This window comes from Candoia aspera, chromosome 1 (assembly GCF_035149785.1).
Source record: "Candoia aspera isolate rCanAsp1 chromosome 1, rCanAsp1.hap2, whole genome shotgun sequence".
NCBI lineage: Eukaryota > Metazoa > Chordata > Lepidosauria > Squamata > Boidae > Candoia > Candoia aspera.
This window is the reverse complement of record NC_086153.1, coordinates 106564147-106578617: the sequence shown is the minus strand read 5'-3', so window position 1 is coordinate 106578617 and position 14471 is coordinate 106564147. Positions and strand designations below refer to the sequence as shown.

Below are 14471 nucleotides of genomic sequence, written 5' to 3'. Positions count from 1 at the left end.
TGCTTTTCCCTGTAACCTCACATACCACCTTGCATAATCTATGAAGCCGGCAACAGATTTGGGCATTTATGAAAAGTTGCAGGAAGCATCACCAAAGGATCTCTCTCCTGGTTCTACTGATCATGAAGGGTTCTATCGGCAGAGGGATAGCAGAGAGATACAAGCCAATGTTCTTACTATGTGTCAGCAGAACAGATTCTTTCTCCTCTGTTCTGCACATGTAGATGTAAGGAGAATGTTTGAGCAAACCTCATTTGCACAAAGTTGGACATCACTCTGTGCTTAAGAATCAGACACAAGTACTTCCAAAATGCAGGAGAGTACATTGTTCTCTCAGTTATCTGAAGCATTGTGGGTGCGCAAATCAGGCTGATGTTTGAACAGAATGCTTAAGCAATACTTCTCCATTTAATCAACACCATGAAGTCATTTTAGCATCACAGTGCAGTTTGAGTTGTGACCAAGCTATTTCAATATTTTATACACAGGTTAAATATTTAAAAAGCAAACAATTCTAGGAAGGAAATGGCAAACTTTAATTTATTTCAAGAAAACTTTATGCATTTTATAATAGCTAATGGCCTTGGAAAAAAAACCTTATTTAGATGATGATACAAGGCAGTTAGGCAAGAATTCAGCATACATTCATATTACCAAACATTACTTCTTTTATTTACTAGTGGAACAAAGGGGGCAATTGCTACTGTTGGTAAGTCTCCATTATAGTCAGCATGTATGTTTAGTAGCAAGACTCTCAGCTCCTCTTGAAAAGTTCTGGACAAGTGTTGGCCAAAGTGTGAAGGAATCTCTAATATTTCCAAATACAATTTTAAGTCATTGATTATATTAAAAAAAATCCCAAACTCCAGTAGGCCTAGTGGCACAGAACACAAATTAAAAATAGCTTTTTTGTGGCATCAAAATTTAAGAGCTGCTTTGATCTTGGGAGGCTTTTTTAATGTTGATTATGTATGATATTATTTGATCTATCTGCCTTGTTTCATGTTAGATGCCCAGAACGAATGTGCTAAAGTTGTCCTAAGCTGGCAGAAGAGTCCTGCCAGAAACAGCAGGACTCCTGCACTTGCCTCCTGCTGGGGCCTGGGCTCACTCGAGATGTTATCAGTGCTGTCTATCCCATTACTTTGGGAATTGAGAAAATCCAACCCTTGAAACTTCCAAGTTCTTACAAACTATTTAGAAGGAATATTTGTCAAACTTTTTTGTTGCATATGAAACCCCTCAATTGAGAACAATACGCTTCTGGATCTTTTTAAAAAAAAGTCTAGTAAATAAGGGGCTCTACTCAGTGCCATCTCACCAGACATCTGGTCATAGAACAGGATTTCCCCTCCTCCTCCTCCCTTCATTCATCCACCCTGATACCAAATCTAGTCCTTTGACTTGCCAGAGCAGGTGGTGGGTTGCACAGGAAACTGCTGGGGAGAAAGGAGAGAACCTTCCACCTGTAGTGCTCTTCTGCTGAGAGAGAACCCAATCCTACCGTCTTGCAGTTTGCTTTAAATAAGACATTTATCTGGGCACATTCAGTAGCGCAGCACATATAAATTATGCAAGGAACTTACCAGCATTATTTTGAACGAAGGCATACTAATGCCAGTAAGATTACTAATGCTAGTAATGTGTTTAGGGTCACTAATGTAATTTGTGGAATACAAAACATGTGGTTGCTTAAAAATTCAGTTGCCAAGTATAAAATTTGAAAGAAATGTTGTATATGAAATCTCAGAGAAAGGAGTTTAGCATGCCATGGTTTTCTAAAGAGATACTGAACATTAATTTTAGTAGGATATTCACCTAATTTTCTAGAATAAAACAGATTTTTATTTTAAAGGTAAGTCATTGCAACTTTGGAAAATACCCATTTTTATTGATTAGTAAGAAATACAAAGTGGCATATAGTTCCACTTACTCCTCATGCCCTCCACTTCATATATATCATTAGAAAAAAGACGACTTGCAGGAGCCTTCATGTGTCACATTCAGAGTTAATGGTGACAGTGGAGGAAAAATGGCTAATGCAAAAATTGGCCAGCTCAACGGTTCTTATCATATGAAGGATCTTTCTTCCTGTTCAGCTTGCAGGAGCAAAGATTTTTGGTCAGGTCATCCCCACCAAGCCTGATTGTACTTAGCTGTACATTTTGCTGTCCCCATCAAAGGCTGATCCTCAGACAAACATGATGACACTTCAATCTGCAGATGGTGGAATAATACTGACGTGTAGAAAGTTATCAGGATAACTCATGTGTTCACTTAGCCACTGTATTGGTGTCTCCAACATTGGTTCTATTCCATGAATCACCACTTGAGTCTTCTTTGTACCATCTAATTCACAGAGAGAGGGAGAGAGAGAGAAGCTGCTAATCAAACATTTGTCAGATTTAAAAAGAAACAACACCTATTTTAGAAGCATATATACTCAGTTTCATGGTAAAGTTCTACAGAATCCTTGCTTTGTTGTTACTGATTATCTTGCTACTGTTCAAATGAAGTTTTAAAGGTATTTGGAAGTTCTATTAAATTAAAAGTTTCATAGCACTATCAAGAAGCTATTTTTTTAAACCACTGTAATCTTAATACACTAACTTTTCTCTCATTATGCACACTGAAGTAAATATAACAGTCTTCAAATGATTTCTCAAAGGTTTGATACCATAATTCTGCACATACATTTGAGTGGCAGTAATTTACAAAAGGACAATGTATGTGCAGAATTATGATATCGTTAACTGGATCCAGATTAACCATGCTTAGAGTAGACTCACTGAAATCATTTGGAGCAGTTCATCAAGATTTCAGTGGATCTACTATAGAATACAACTAAGCTAGGTCCAATGTTGTACAGATCATAGAAATGGAATGTGTACAAATAATAGAGGTCTATATCAATGCAAGGTTCAGAGATTCCAAAAACGAGCTTGATTTGGCTTGGGCAGATACCAAAGTTGGCAAATTTGATTTGGGTTCAAATCTTATTGCAGAAAACCCAAATCTCATTGCCCTCATTGACCAGCATTAGAAAACAACTGATTGTAATGCTTTCTCTAAATGAATGAGATTTGCAGGCTAAATTGCTTTCCTGAGATCACAGGTCATATTTCAACTAAATACAATGTGCTAAGTATCTTTAAATTGCTACTGAAAAAAGAAAGAACTGTCATTTTTTAAAATTGTTTTACTGTGTTGTTAGCAGCCCAGAGTCATATTTGTGAGATGGGTAGCCATAAATTGGTTAAATAAATAAATGATAGATGTGTGTATATGTAAATCTAGATGAAATGTATAGACCTAGTTGTATTTTTATCAAAATGAAGCCTACCAAATTTCCAAATGAAAGCTGCAAGGGTCTTTTAATTTTTATTAACATGTTTAGCAAAAGAGAAGAAATTACTACAGTACTTGGGATCTTTCAAAAATGGAATTTGCACAGCTCTGCTTTCTGGGGATGATTTTTAAAAATATTTTCAGAATGATATGGGGGGATGAAAGTGCTTTTGTAATTTCGGGTGAAGCTGTAAAAGACTGTGAGTAATCTGTACACCTACATACATATTTCAGAGGCACTCCTGAGTAAATAATGTATAGAGTTTCAGGATGATAACTGGAGACAATTTTTCCAAGAGCAGCTTCACAGTTGGGGAGTTTCAAGATGGATTTGTTTTATTGGAACAATTTAGATGAACATCCCACATCAAAGAGAGGTCCTTAAGAGGAGAAAGTCCTCAGATTCTGGGAAAAATTAACAATTGTGGGCACTTTCATCAAAAGTTTGAAATGCAATTGTATTAAACACTTCTCACTCTTTTATAAATTTTATTAAGTTTAAAGAGAAAGATAAAAGCTATGAAAAAACAAAAACTACAAAGAGAAGAACTACAAAAGTGTGAGAACACAAAGAAAAAATATTTACATTACAGAAAGATATGACTTCTGACTTTTAACAGCAAGGATATACAAATTTTTTCCATAATCAATCTCTTACTCTATATTAAACCAAAATCACATTATTTCTATAAATCATTCCCCTTTAGCACATTATAAAAAATCACTACAGTTATTCCCTCCCCTTATATTAAAGGGAAAAAATTCATATAAACCTCCTAAACAACTCCCCCCCAAATAACACTCATTTAATTATTCCCTTCCTACTATTCTATACATTTCTGTCTACAATAATAAAATTCAGACTAATAAGCACATAAATTGTCTGCCATTATACTAAATAATACAACAGTTTTAATCTTAATCTTAATAAACCCAGAAAAAGAAAAGCTATTCAAAACAATGGCCTTAAATCAAATTCTTAAAACCATCCAAATAAATATTTTTATACCCTAATAATTTTAATCCAAATCCTTAAAAACAAATAACGTCAAACCCTAAAAGTGATCTAGATAAACATTCAAGCCTCATCCCACTTCAAAATAAACCAAAGCATTTACATATCCCCACAATGTGCACAGAGCTTTTCTCTTGAGAAAATCAAACAGCCCAACTGCCCCCCTCAAGAATTCCAACTTCTCCTCAGAAAACCTCCCATACAGAATGACCCCTTCTTTTTCATGGCATTTCATCAGTCAATTTTACTTATTGCTTGCAGATCCCTCTCCCGTTAAATTTCTCCAACTCCACTATCCAATATTCATCCAGCATCTCAACAGAAATCCTGATCTCATTCTTAGAAGAAACCTTTCTATCACTGTGGAATTCCTTAATTTCATTCACTACATCCTCAACCAGATGGCACATTTTAGAGCTCATATTTTCCACAATGTCTTGAATGTCTTGTATACATACTTGATAGGAGTCAGAAAAGAGGTTTAAAATCTTGATGGAAGTCAGAAAAAATCTGTTTAAAATCCTCCATGTCTCACGCAGTAGATTATGGCGTCGCCTAGGAGCTTAATCAGCAAAAGTCGAAGATATGAAAAAGTTCTGAAGTTTCCACAAAGTGAAAGTGAGATAAGCAGACAGTTCCCAAGGGAAAGTAGAAACAGAAAGCTGAAGGTTTAAATCAGCCAATTCAACGTGTAGGAAAATGCTAATATCTTCAAATTTAATACCAAAATAACAACAGGAAGACAATTATTTACTCTCAATCCTCCTTTATATTTGGAAGGGAAATGAATTCCAAACTTAATTTTTTTTAAAAAAAAAAGTAATCCCAAAAATAACGATAAGCACCAGGAGAACCTGCTTCTCCTTACTGTAGAAAGCCTCTCTTAGGGTACACATACATACATACATACATGGTGATTTAGAAATGGGGTGGCTGGTCTTAGTGTCCCTTTAAGGCTGCAGTGTGGCTTGGAAAATGGTGACATCCCAGCCTCCCAGCTAGCTCTTACCAGCCAAACGCAAAACGCTGTTTGCGATCTTCTGGCTGCAAGCAGCAGTCCGGAGGGCAGATGGGGTGATTCCTGGTGTTTTCCTTCATCCAGAGAACACTCCTGGGCCTCAGGAAAACCTGCCCGAGCCTGAGAAAAATTGCCATACTATCAGTTCCGCCCCCGGGGCCCACGGGCACAGCTGCTCAGTCTGCCATGTACCCACCGGAAGTCCGCAATTGTATTAAACAGTTCTATGTGGCAGCAATAGGTACTCAAACCTTAATAGTATTAATAACATTACAGACCAGCAAACAAGAGTGTCCCCATTATTTCAGGAGACCCTCTAAAGCCTTGAAAGAGTTTAAAGAAGGAATACTGATATTTAAAGACCTCACATGTAGACATTTGAAGGCCAATGCCTCCCCTCCTTCAAAATATCAAAGTCAAGATCCTAGATGTAGCAAGAAGATAGCTGAAAGCCTATCAATACCTCACAAATCTGTTTGGGCTTTTCCAAAACAATTACTTCAGTGGTGCTTCTCTCCTTCCCCTTATTTATAAAATTCCTTTAAAAAGGAGGTATTTCTGGCTCCACTTTTATAAACTTTTAAAGAGTTATAAAGGGATAAATGTTAAATGCAGGTCTCAGAAAATACAGAGACATACAATATCTGATAGGTAATGAAGGATGATAAAAGTGAACGAGATAAATTTATCTTTCATTTATTAACTATGACAGGATCTCTGACTGTGTGGATCATGCCAGAACATATACTTTATTAAAGCTAAGCAGTACACCAGAAAACAGGAATATTCTTCTAAGGAAACTTTAGATGAACAAGAAGCTAGTATAAGAACTGAATTTGGGGAAACAGAATAGTTCAGAATAAGAAGTGCTTGAGAGAGAAGTATGTATATCTTCCTCATATTAGTGTAACTTGCATAGGAAATGTATTATCAGAGTGGCGGACTCAATCAAAATTGGAGGTCGAAACACCAACAGTTAGAAATAAGCAAACGATACCACTTCTAAAGAAAACTTAGAAGAGCTTGTTATGAAAGTAAAAATGGAAAGTGAAAAATCTGGGTTAATATTAAATATTAAGAAGACCAGCAAGCTTAGTGAACTCATAGTTAATAGCAATGAAGCAAAAAATTCAGATAATTTTATTTTCTTGGACTTAAGAACAGATGAAGATGGACAGTGTGCTGGAAAAGTAAACAAGAGATTAATTCTAGGAGGAAGGCAATGACAAATTTAGACAAGATCATGGGAGATAAGGATATTTATGATAACAATGGATATTCTGTGTTAACAAAGATCAGAATAGTCAAAGCCATTTTTTCTAGTGGTAACACACGCTTGTAAAAGCTGACACCAATGAGAGAAATAAGATAGGTACCCTCAAATTATAGATTTGGAGATGGTTGCTAAGAGTACCATGGACTGATTTAACCTGGATAATAAAAATTACTTTGGGCATATGCAGCAAGTAGATAATAACAAGAAAAAAATGACTATGCTTGGCAAGGGTAGGAGAAGCAGAAGAAGGGGTAAGGCAATACAAAGCAATATAATGCTATTGCATCAGAAATGCCTTATTTCATTAACTAAACAACAGCACATTATTTTCCAAATATTCACACTCATGTGTGCAACAATTCTGATTAAGATTTTTAACAAGGAAAGAGAGCAGTGCTAGTGGTAATAACTGATATCTGAACTAAGAAGTTAAGCATAAATCCTTAACTTTATTAAGAATCCTATATTAGATCTAGGTAATTCAAGAAATTCACATAAATAACAGCAATGCACAATTAAATGTTTATATATTTGTACACTAAAACAAAGAGAGGTATAATTGCTGGAAAGTTTGATTACAGTTCTCCTTTATAATCCATCCTTCCACTATTCTAGCCAATTCTAACTATGCATTCCTACAGTATTTTTAACTATTTCAGCTGACAGCTAGGTGAAGAGCCATTCAAGTATTTTCATAAGTTTGGAATCTGTTCAAACACATTTTTCTTTTCTGTGGATTAGTAAAAATCTGCCTAATTGAATCCACTCTGTGAAAAGCCTCTGGCTTAAGAGTCTGTCCAGCATAGAACATGCTAAAAGATGTCTGTCTCAGCCATGTCGGTGACAGTCAGTGGAGTCAGGTCACAGAGGGTTAACGGAGTCAGGATATGGCCAGCCAGAGAGAATGCATCAAACACTAACTTTAAAAGGGCAATTAATCTTAGGCAAAAACACTTCCTGGGGAATGAGATCTCAATCTTGAGAACACGCTACATGATGCAGCAGTAAAAATGTGCATATACAAGCCTTGTATCACAAGAAGGAAAGCTTTATTCATACAAATACTACAAACCCAAATACTTCTTCCCATGCTTGCAGTCAACTGACAACATATGATACCAAGACTCCAGCACCCAAAACTCATTTTGGGTGGATGCTAATCATTACTTTAAAACATAAGATAGTTAATTGCTAAATAAAGGTGGATGCAATCAAACAGCAACGTTCAGAATATAAAGCCAAAGATACTCCTGATAAACAGAAGTAGCAGCAATACTGAAATAAAGCATACTTTGCTGTGGAGTTCATGCCATTTCAGGCTGAGGACCTTGGCTCATGAGCACAGAAACCACAGGAAAAGCTCACCATAATTACTTTAAATCACATCAGCCTGTGGCAAGGCATTTTTTTTTCCTATTTACTACCCAAGCAATCCACAGGATGTGTTCCATAGCCCTCTGGCAAGTGCAACTTGACCAAACCGCATCCACTTTACTATTCATAAGAAGAAAGAGTTTGGCCCTATAACCTGTATTGTATTTTGGAGTTCTCTGAATCTCAGCCGTACGGCCCAATTACAGGAAAGGATCCTTATGTTCCCCAGCAGTAACACTGGGAGGAATTCTTGAGTTCTTGTTGGACACCTCAGAAAGTACAATGACAGTGAAAGGAAAAATCTGTCCTCCCATACCAAGCTCCAAGCCTAGAGCCTCATTGATTATTTACACTTAGGTTAGTTAGAGCACCTTCAGTCTGGCAAGATTCTGTCTGTATGTTAAGAACAGTAAAGAACTAGAGTAGGAGGTATCGGCTCAGCGTGGTTCTTGGCCTGTTTCCCTGACACTTGTTATAATAATGACAGACTTTCTCAGGTTACATGGAAACTCCTATTGTTTGTTCTGACTGATGATTATACTGGCTGCCTCTTTTAATTATCAAATATTGATCCTATTTTAATAATAATTTTAAAGTGATAAAGTGATATAAGCTGCCTCTGCACACTGCACTAATCTTATGCTATTTCCAAAATCCTTATTCACTTTTATATATCCTGTAAATCTCTTTTCTATTTCTTTTCTGCTCTTTTTTCCTGGTTGTGCTTCCATACATTTGTAAAATAATAAAATAAAATAATAAAACTCCAGCTAACAACAATCATCACAGTAATTCTTGAATCAGGTATACGAAATTATGCACAAGAGATTGTGGATTGTATGACAAACTCTGAATTGTATTAAAGGATATTAATCTAAAAATTAAGTAATGCTTCTTCAGGAAATATACTTGGGTCTTAGGCATTCTTTCTATTCATAGATGACCATAAGCTACTGCTGTTTATTCCTCTTGTAATCACCCAACACATATACATACCATTTCAAAATGTCCCTGCAACTTTAGGAACAGATTTTCAGGGATACAAAAGGAAATCAGTGAAAACTCTTCTCCCCACGCCCATGTCAATAATCGCTAAAGCATTCCATCCCTGAGTTCCACGCAAGAAACTGTGGTAGAGTTCATAAATGTGAAATTGTTTGAATCAATTGACTCTAAACACAGTAAGGTAATAATGTAAATAATGTATTCTCTACTTGTTGCTAGACATCCTCCTGAACCTGATTTGCCCTCTCATCCTTAAATATAACAAAATCTTGAAACCTGCAAATTAAACAATGTATTCTGATCTTGCCAAACACAGAAAAGGAGCAAAGGTTATATAGGCTCTGCAAAGCTCAATCCTTGCCCAATTAAAAATCCAAAATCCAATTCTATTGCTGCTGCTATTTATCATGTGTATTTCATTATGCTTTGGCTTCACTTCAAAGGTTAAGTTTAACACTGCAGCTGTCCAGACCAAGAGGTGGTAAAAAAAAACAACAACCCAAAAAATCTTTTCCAAGCCCACTTTACAAGCAAGAAAACATATTCCATTTTATCTTTTAACAGAATACCTTCAGAGTTAATTGCACCAGGACAAACTTCTTTTAGGAGATCACCCAGTGTATGCAGCTGTCCATCTACAGCAACAGGACGGAAGAGCTTCTGTATAAAAGGTCGCTCCGTTGTTGTCTAGCAATAAATTGTTAATATTAGTAAAAGCATAACTAGAATAGCTGTATATAATTATTTCACAAGAGCATGAGGGGTAAAATAAAAATTTTTGTATAGCATATGCTTTTAAAATAAAGAATACTGCAAAATTGTATAATAAAAGTGCCTGTGCAGGTTAGAAAACACCTCAAAACCTCACCTTCATGAAGTTTCCATATGATCTAGACATGCTAAGCCACACCACGAATCTTTAATTTCAATAACTATCACACTTTCCAGACAATTGTTTGGAGATCGGGTGGAAATTTTAAACATGAAATATGTTTCATTTAACAGTTGGAAGGGGGTTGGGGAGAAGGCTGTAGTTTTAAGAAATTTTCCAACATCAACTTTATTTTGGTCCCAAAGTAATCTATCAACTACATATCACACAATATTGAGTTTGGCAAGTTACCCATGCCTTAATTACACAATAATTAAAAATCAACAAGCTTGATATTAGGATATCTTTTAAGAGCATCCAGAAGCTTTGATAATTGTAGAATATAGTAGCTATACTGCTGGCTGGTTCATGATACAGAGATTGCATTATGCCTATGCTGAAAGACAGCACCAGGTTTTTTTTAATGCAATTTGAAGGTGCTATTTTAACTTTTAAAGCCATAAGTGATATAAGGCCTGATTATCCTATAGTGGGGGTTTTCAAACTGGGTATTGAAGTCTTGAGTGGCTACAATGGACTAAGGGAACAAGAAACCCTGCCCACAAAAGACTAAGTTTGAAAGCCGTTGATCTAAGGAACCATCTATTCAGTATGAGTACATCTAACCACTGACAGAAAAGATCCTAAAATGGTCTGATTAAAAAAAAAAAAAGGAGGGGGGGAAATATGGCTGTGTGAAGCTTTAATTGAAAGGCAATTCAGTGAAATTATCCAAACACAAATGTGCAATACATTGATATGTTAAATCACACTAGGTAATTCTGAAGTGGTTGCAAGATTAGATCGTTAATATGAATAAATGATTTATATCAACTCAACTCTTCAAATCAAATTTGAACTGAATCTTGGTTGATACATATCCCCAATGGAAAGCCTCCCTTAGAGTTGCTACTAGCCTTTTGCTCTTAAGGAGTCAGGGCACTTGGCCACATCTTTTGAGTTGCTTGATAATTATTTTAGGTATCGCATATATATTATTTTTGACAGAAGGTCATTGTTTTTGTCCGATAATACCTTAAGAATCCTGAAAATGGAAACTTGGAGCATCAAACAAAAATAGCTTCACAAATTTAGTGTGAGAAATTTTACTTGTTTTGAAGCTTCCTAACAAAAGAGCCTTGATCTATTTTGAAAGCTAGTATCAAAGAGGCAAAGTTCAGACTTCAGCCAGATACAGTAGATTAAAAAAAACCCTACTGTTATTTCAAAGTAACATGTACCATTACATAATAACTTCTTCCATAGGTAAGTTGACTTAGTCTTCTTCCTAAGAACACTGGCTAACTGGCTTTTAAGCAATATGTATAAGCCAAACAATTTATACAGGATGTAATCATAACATAAAAAACATAAACCACAAATTATAATTCTTAAGAAATGAGAGCCAACAGACTTACTAGTCTTTACATCTACATAAAAGAATGGATTTCCTAATTGTATTTAAACCACAGCAAATTGCCTTACATGTTAAACCCACACAATAACCCTTATGATTTCCACATGTCAATATTTTAGCCATATAAAAACTGAAGTTCCTCTTCCATTACCTCCTCAGTGTACCAAAATATCAGATTATGAGCACTTATTGTGTTGCTTCTAAATAAATAAAATATCCAACAGCAACAACATTCAACATTGTTACACTATGGTTTAAATTTTATTCCAAGCTTTTCAAAAGAGCAAACTATCAATTTCTTACAAAACAGGTCTACTTAATGCTATTTAAATTGAATTACTGATGTATTAAGTGTGTATTATTTATTTACAGAAAGAAAAACCCAACCTCCTTCCTTGCCAGAACACATCTGAGCAAAAAACATGCAAGACACAACTCCCAAGGGCCAAGTTGAGGTTAGGCATTCAAGGTTCACCTGGAGAACACTTAGTAGTTTGGGTACCTGAGACAGACTAGGGATTCTGCTAGTGTACCACATACCTCTCTGTCCAGTAACTTTTTTATCCGAGCTGGGAGAGGTTACTTCAACATCTGCACCCCCCTTCCTCGGTGATCCACATGGCCACACCTAGCCTGCCTTTAAGCAATCTTAAAAACCTCCAGGTCTGGGCTAGGTGGTCTGGGCAGATCTCCTTTTAGCAGTAGGGGAAGTGGAGATATCTTGCATCTTTTATGGTTTCCCTCTATATGCCTATTTTACTTTATGCTGGGTATCATTTTATGTATTTGGGCTTTTAGTTTGTGAAGCCACCCACCATCGTATGGAAGTGGGTGGCCTAGAAATGTGGCAAATCAAGTAAGTATCTTGGAATTGGTACTGACTTCTGGAATGTAGTTTTGAGGGATTTCAACATCCATGTCACAACTGCCTTAGATGGGGCTGCTTAGGACTTCATGGCTACCATTAAAACCATAGGTCTGACTCAACTTGACATTGGCCCAACACAGTCACACTCTGGATTTGGTTTTTTCCACTAAGCAGTAGGATGGTTGTCTAAAAATGGAGAATTTAGATCTCTTCCCTTGCCATGATTCTATCACTTCCGGTTAAGATTAAGGCTTGCAGGAATGATTACTCTCTATAGGGATGGGGAACCTATTAGAATGATCTGTCCCCAGAGGCTCGGGGGGATTTTCCAGTTAGTATGGTTGTTCTATCCACCACCTGTCTGTCAGTCTGTTGTACTGTGGTGGCTTGTGTGTTGCTATGATGCTGGAAGCTCTGCCACCAGTAGTTCTACTAACAAAAGGATCACCTATGGTGGACCGGTTTCAGCAGCGCTTCCAGACAAAGAACAGACTAGGGAGCAAGGCCTGGCAATCTACTCCTGAAAACGTGCCAATGAAAACCCTATGGATTACAACAGAACATTTTGCGATATAGTGCTGGAAGATGAGCCCCCCAGGTCAGAAGGCACTCAATATGCTACTGGGGAAGAGCTTCTCAAAGTAGAGCCAACCTCAATGACGCGGATGGAGTAAAGCCTCCGGGACCTACATTTGCTGATGTGGCATGACCCCCAAAGGGTCAGACATGACTCAGTGCTTGCACAGGGGACCTTTCACCTTTTACAAAAGTGCCAAAGTATGATCTAGAAAATATCCCACCTAAATTTAGAGATCACGTCAAAAATAAATTTGATGCATTAAACACTGATGACCGAAGACCAGAAGAGTTGTGGGAAGACACTAAGAACATAACATGCAAAGGAAGTGAAAGATCATTAAAAAGGTAGGGAAGCAAAATGATCCAAACAGATGTCAGATGAGACTCTGGACCTTGCTTCTAAACACCAAGTAGCTAAAGCTAATGGAAGAAAGAATGTAGTAAGAAAGATAAATAGAAAATTTCAAAGGGCAGCTCGAAAAGATAAGGAAAAATATTATGATGAAATATGCAGAGACCTAGAGTTAGAAAATCAGAGAGGAAGAACATGATCAGCATTTCTCAAGCTGAAAGAGCTGAAGAGAAAATTCAAGCCCCAAGTCGCTATCCTTAAAGATTCTATGGGCAATACATTAAATCCCTCCTCTTTGAGGGGAGATGGGTGGCAACAGAAATTTGAATGAATGAATAAATAAATAAATAAGTGATGCAGGCAGTATTAAGAGAAGATGGAAGGAATATACAGAATCACTGTATAAAAAAGTGTTAGTCAATGTTCAGCTTTTTAAGGAAGTAGAATATGATCAAGAACCATCGGTACTGAAGGAAGTTCAAGCTGCACTGAAGGCATTGGCAAAAAACAAAGCTCCAAGAATTGATGGATTACCAATTGAGATATTTCAACAATCAGATGCAGCAGTGGGAGAACTTACTCTTCTATGTCAAGAAGTTTGGAAGACAACGACCTGGCCAACTGACTGGAAGAAATCCGTATTCATATCCATTCCAAAGAAAGGAGATCAAACAGAATGTGGAAATTATCGAACCATTTCATTAATTTCACATGCTAGCAAAATTTTGCTGAAAATAATTCAACAACATTTGCAGCCTTACATCGACAGAGAACTACCAGAAGTCCAAGCTGGATTTAGAAGAGGACGCAGTACAGGAGATATTGCTGATGTCAGATGGATCTTGGCTGAATGTAAAGAATACCAGAAAGATGTTGACCTCTGTTTCATTGATTACGCAAAGGCATTTGACTGTGTGGACCATAACAAGTTATGGTTAATGTTACGAAGAATGGGAATTCCAGAGCAGTTAATTGTACTTATGCGGAACCTATACACAGATCTAGAGGCAGTCGTCAGAACAGAAAACGGTGATACTGAGTGGTTCAAAATTGGAAAAGGTGTGTGGCAAGGTTGTGTACTTTCACCCTACTTATTCAGTGTGTACGCTGAACAAATAATTCGAGAATCAGGAATGTACGAAGAAGAACGGGGTATCAGAATTGGTGGAGGACTCACAAACAACCTGCGATATGCAGATGATACAACTTTGCTTGCTGGAAGTGAAGAAGACTTGAAGTACTTGCTGATGAAGATCAAAGATCGTAGTCAGCAATACAGACTACACCTGAATGTGAAGAAGACAAAGATACTCACAAATGGACCAATAAACAATGTCACAATAAATAG

The 14471-nt window shown here is 36.7% G+C and overlaps 1 protein-coding gene across 1 annotated transcript in view; it reads right to left on the bottom strand.

Annotated features, from left to right (window-relative positions):
* Nucleotides 1-512: 512 nt before the first annotated feature.
* Nucleotides 513-14471, bottom strand: part of ATG5 (autophagy related 5) — a 48412-nt gene continuing 34453 nt past the window's right edge. The window contains exons 7-8 of the mRNA XM_063311591.1: nucleotides 9606-9723; nucleotides 513-2349 (exon numbers count right to left, since the gene is read on the bottom strand). Coding sequence (XP_063167661.1) covers nucleotides 2213-2349; nucleotides 9606-9723 — 255 coding nt within the window. The 3' untranslated portion in view covers nucleotides 513-2212. The remainder of the gene's footprint in view (nucleotides 2350-9605; nucleotides 9724-14471) is intronic.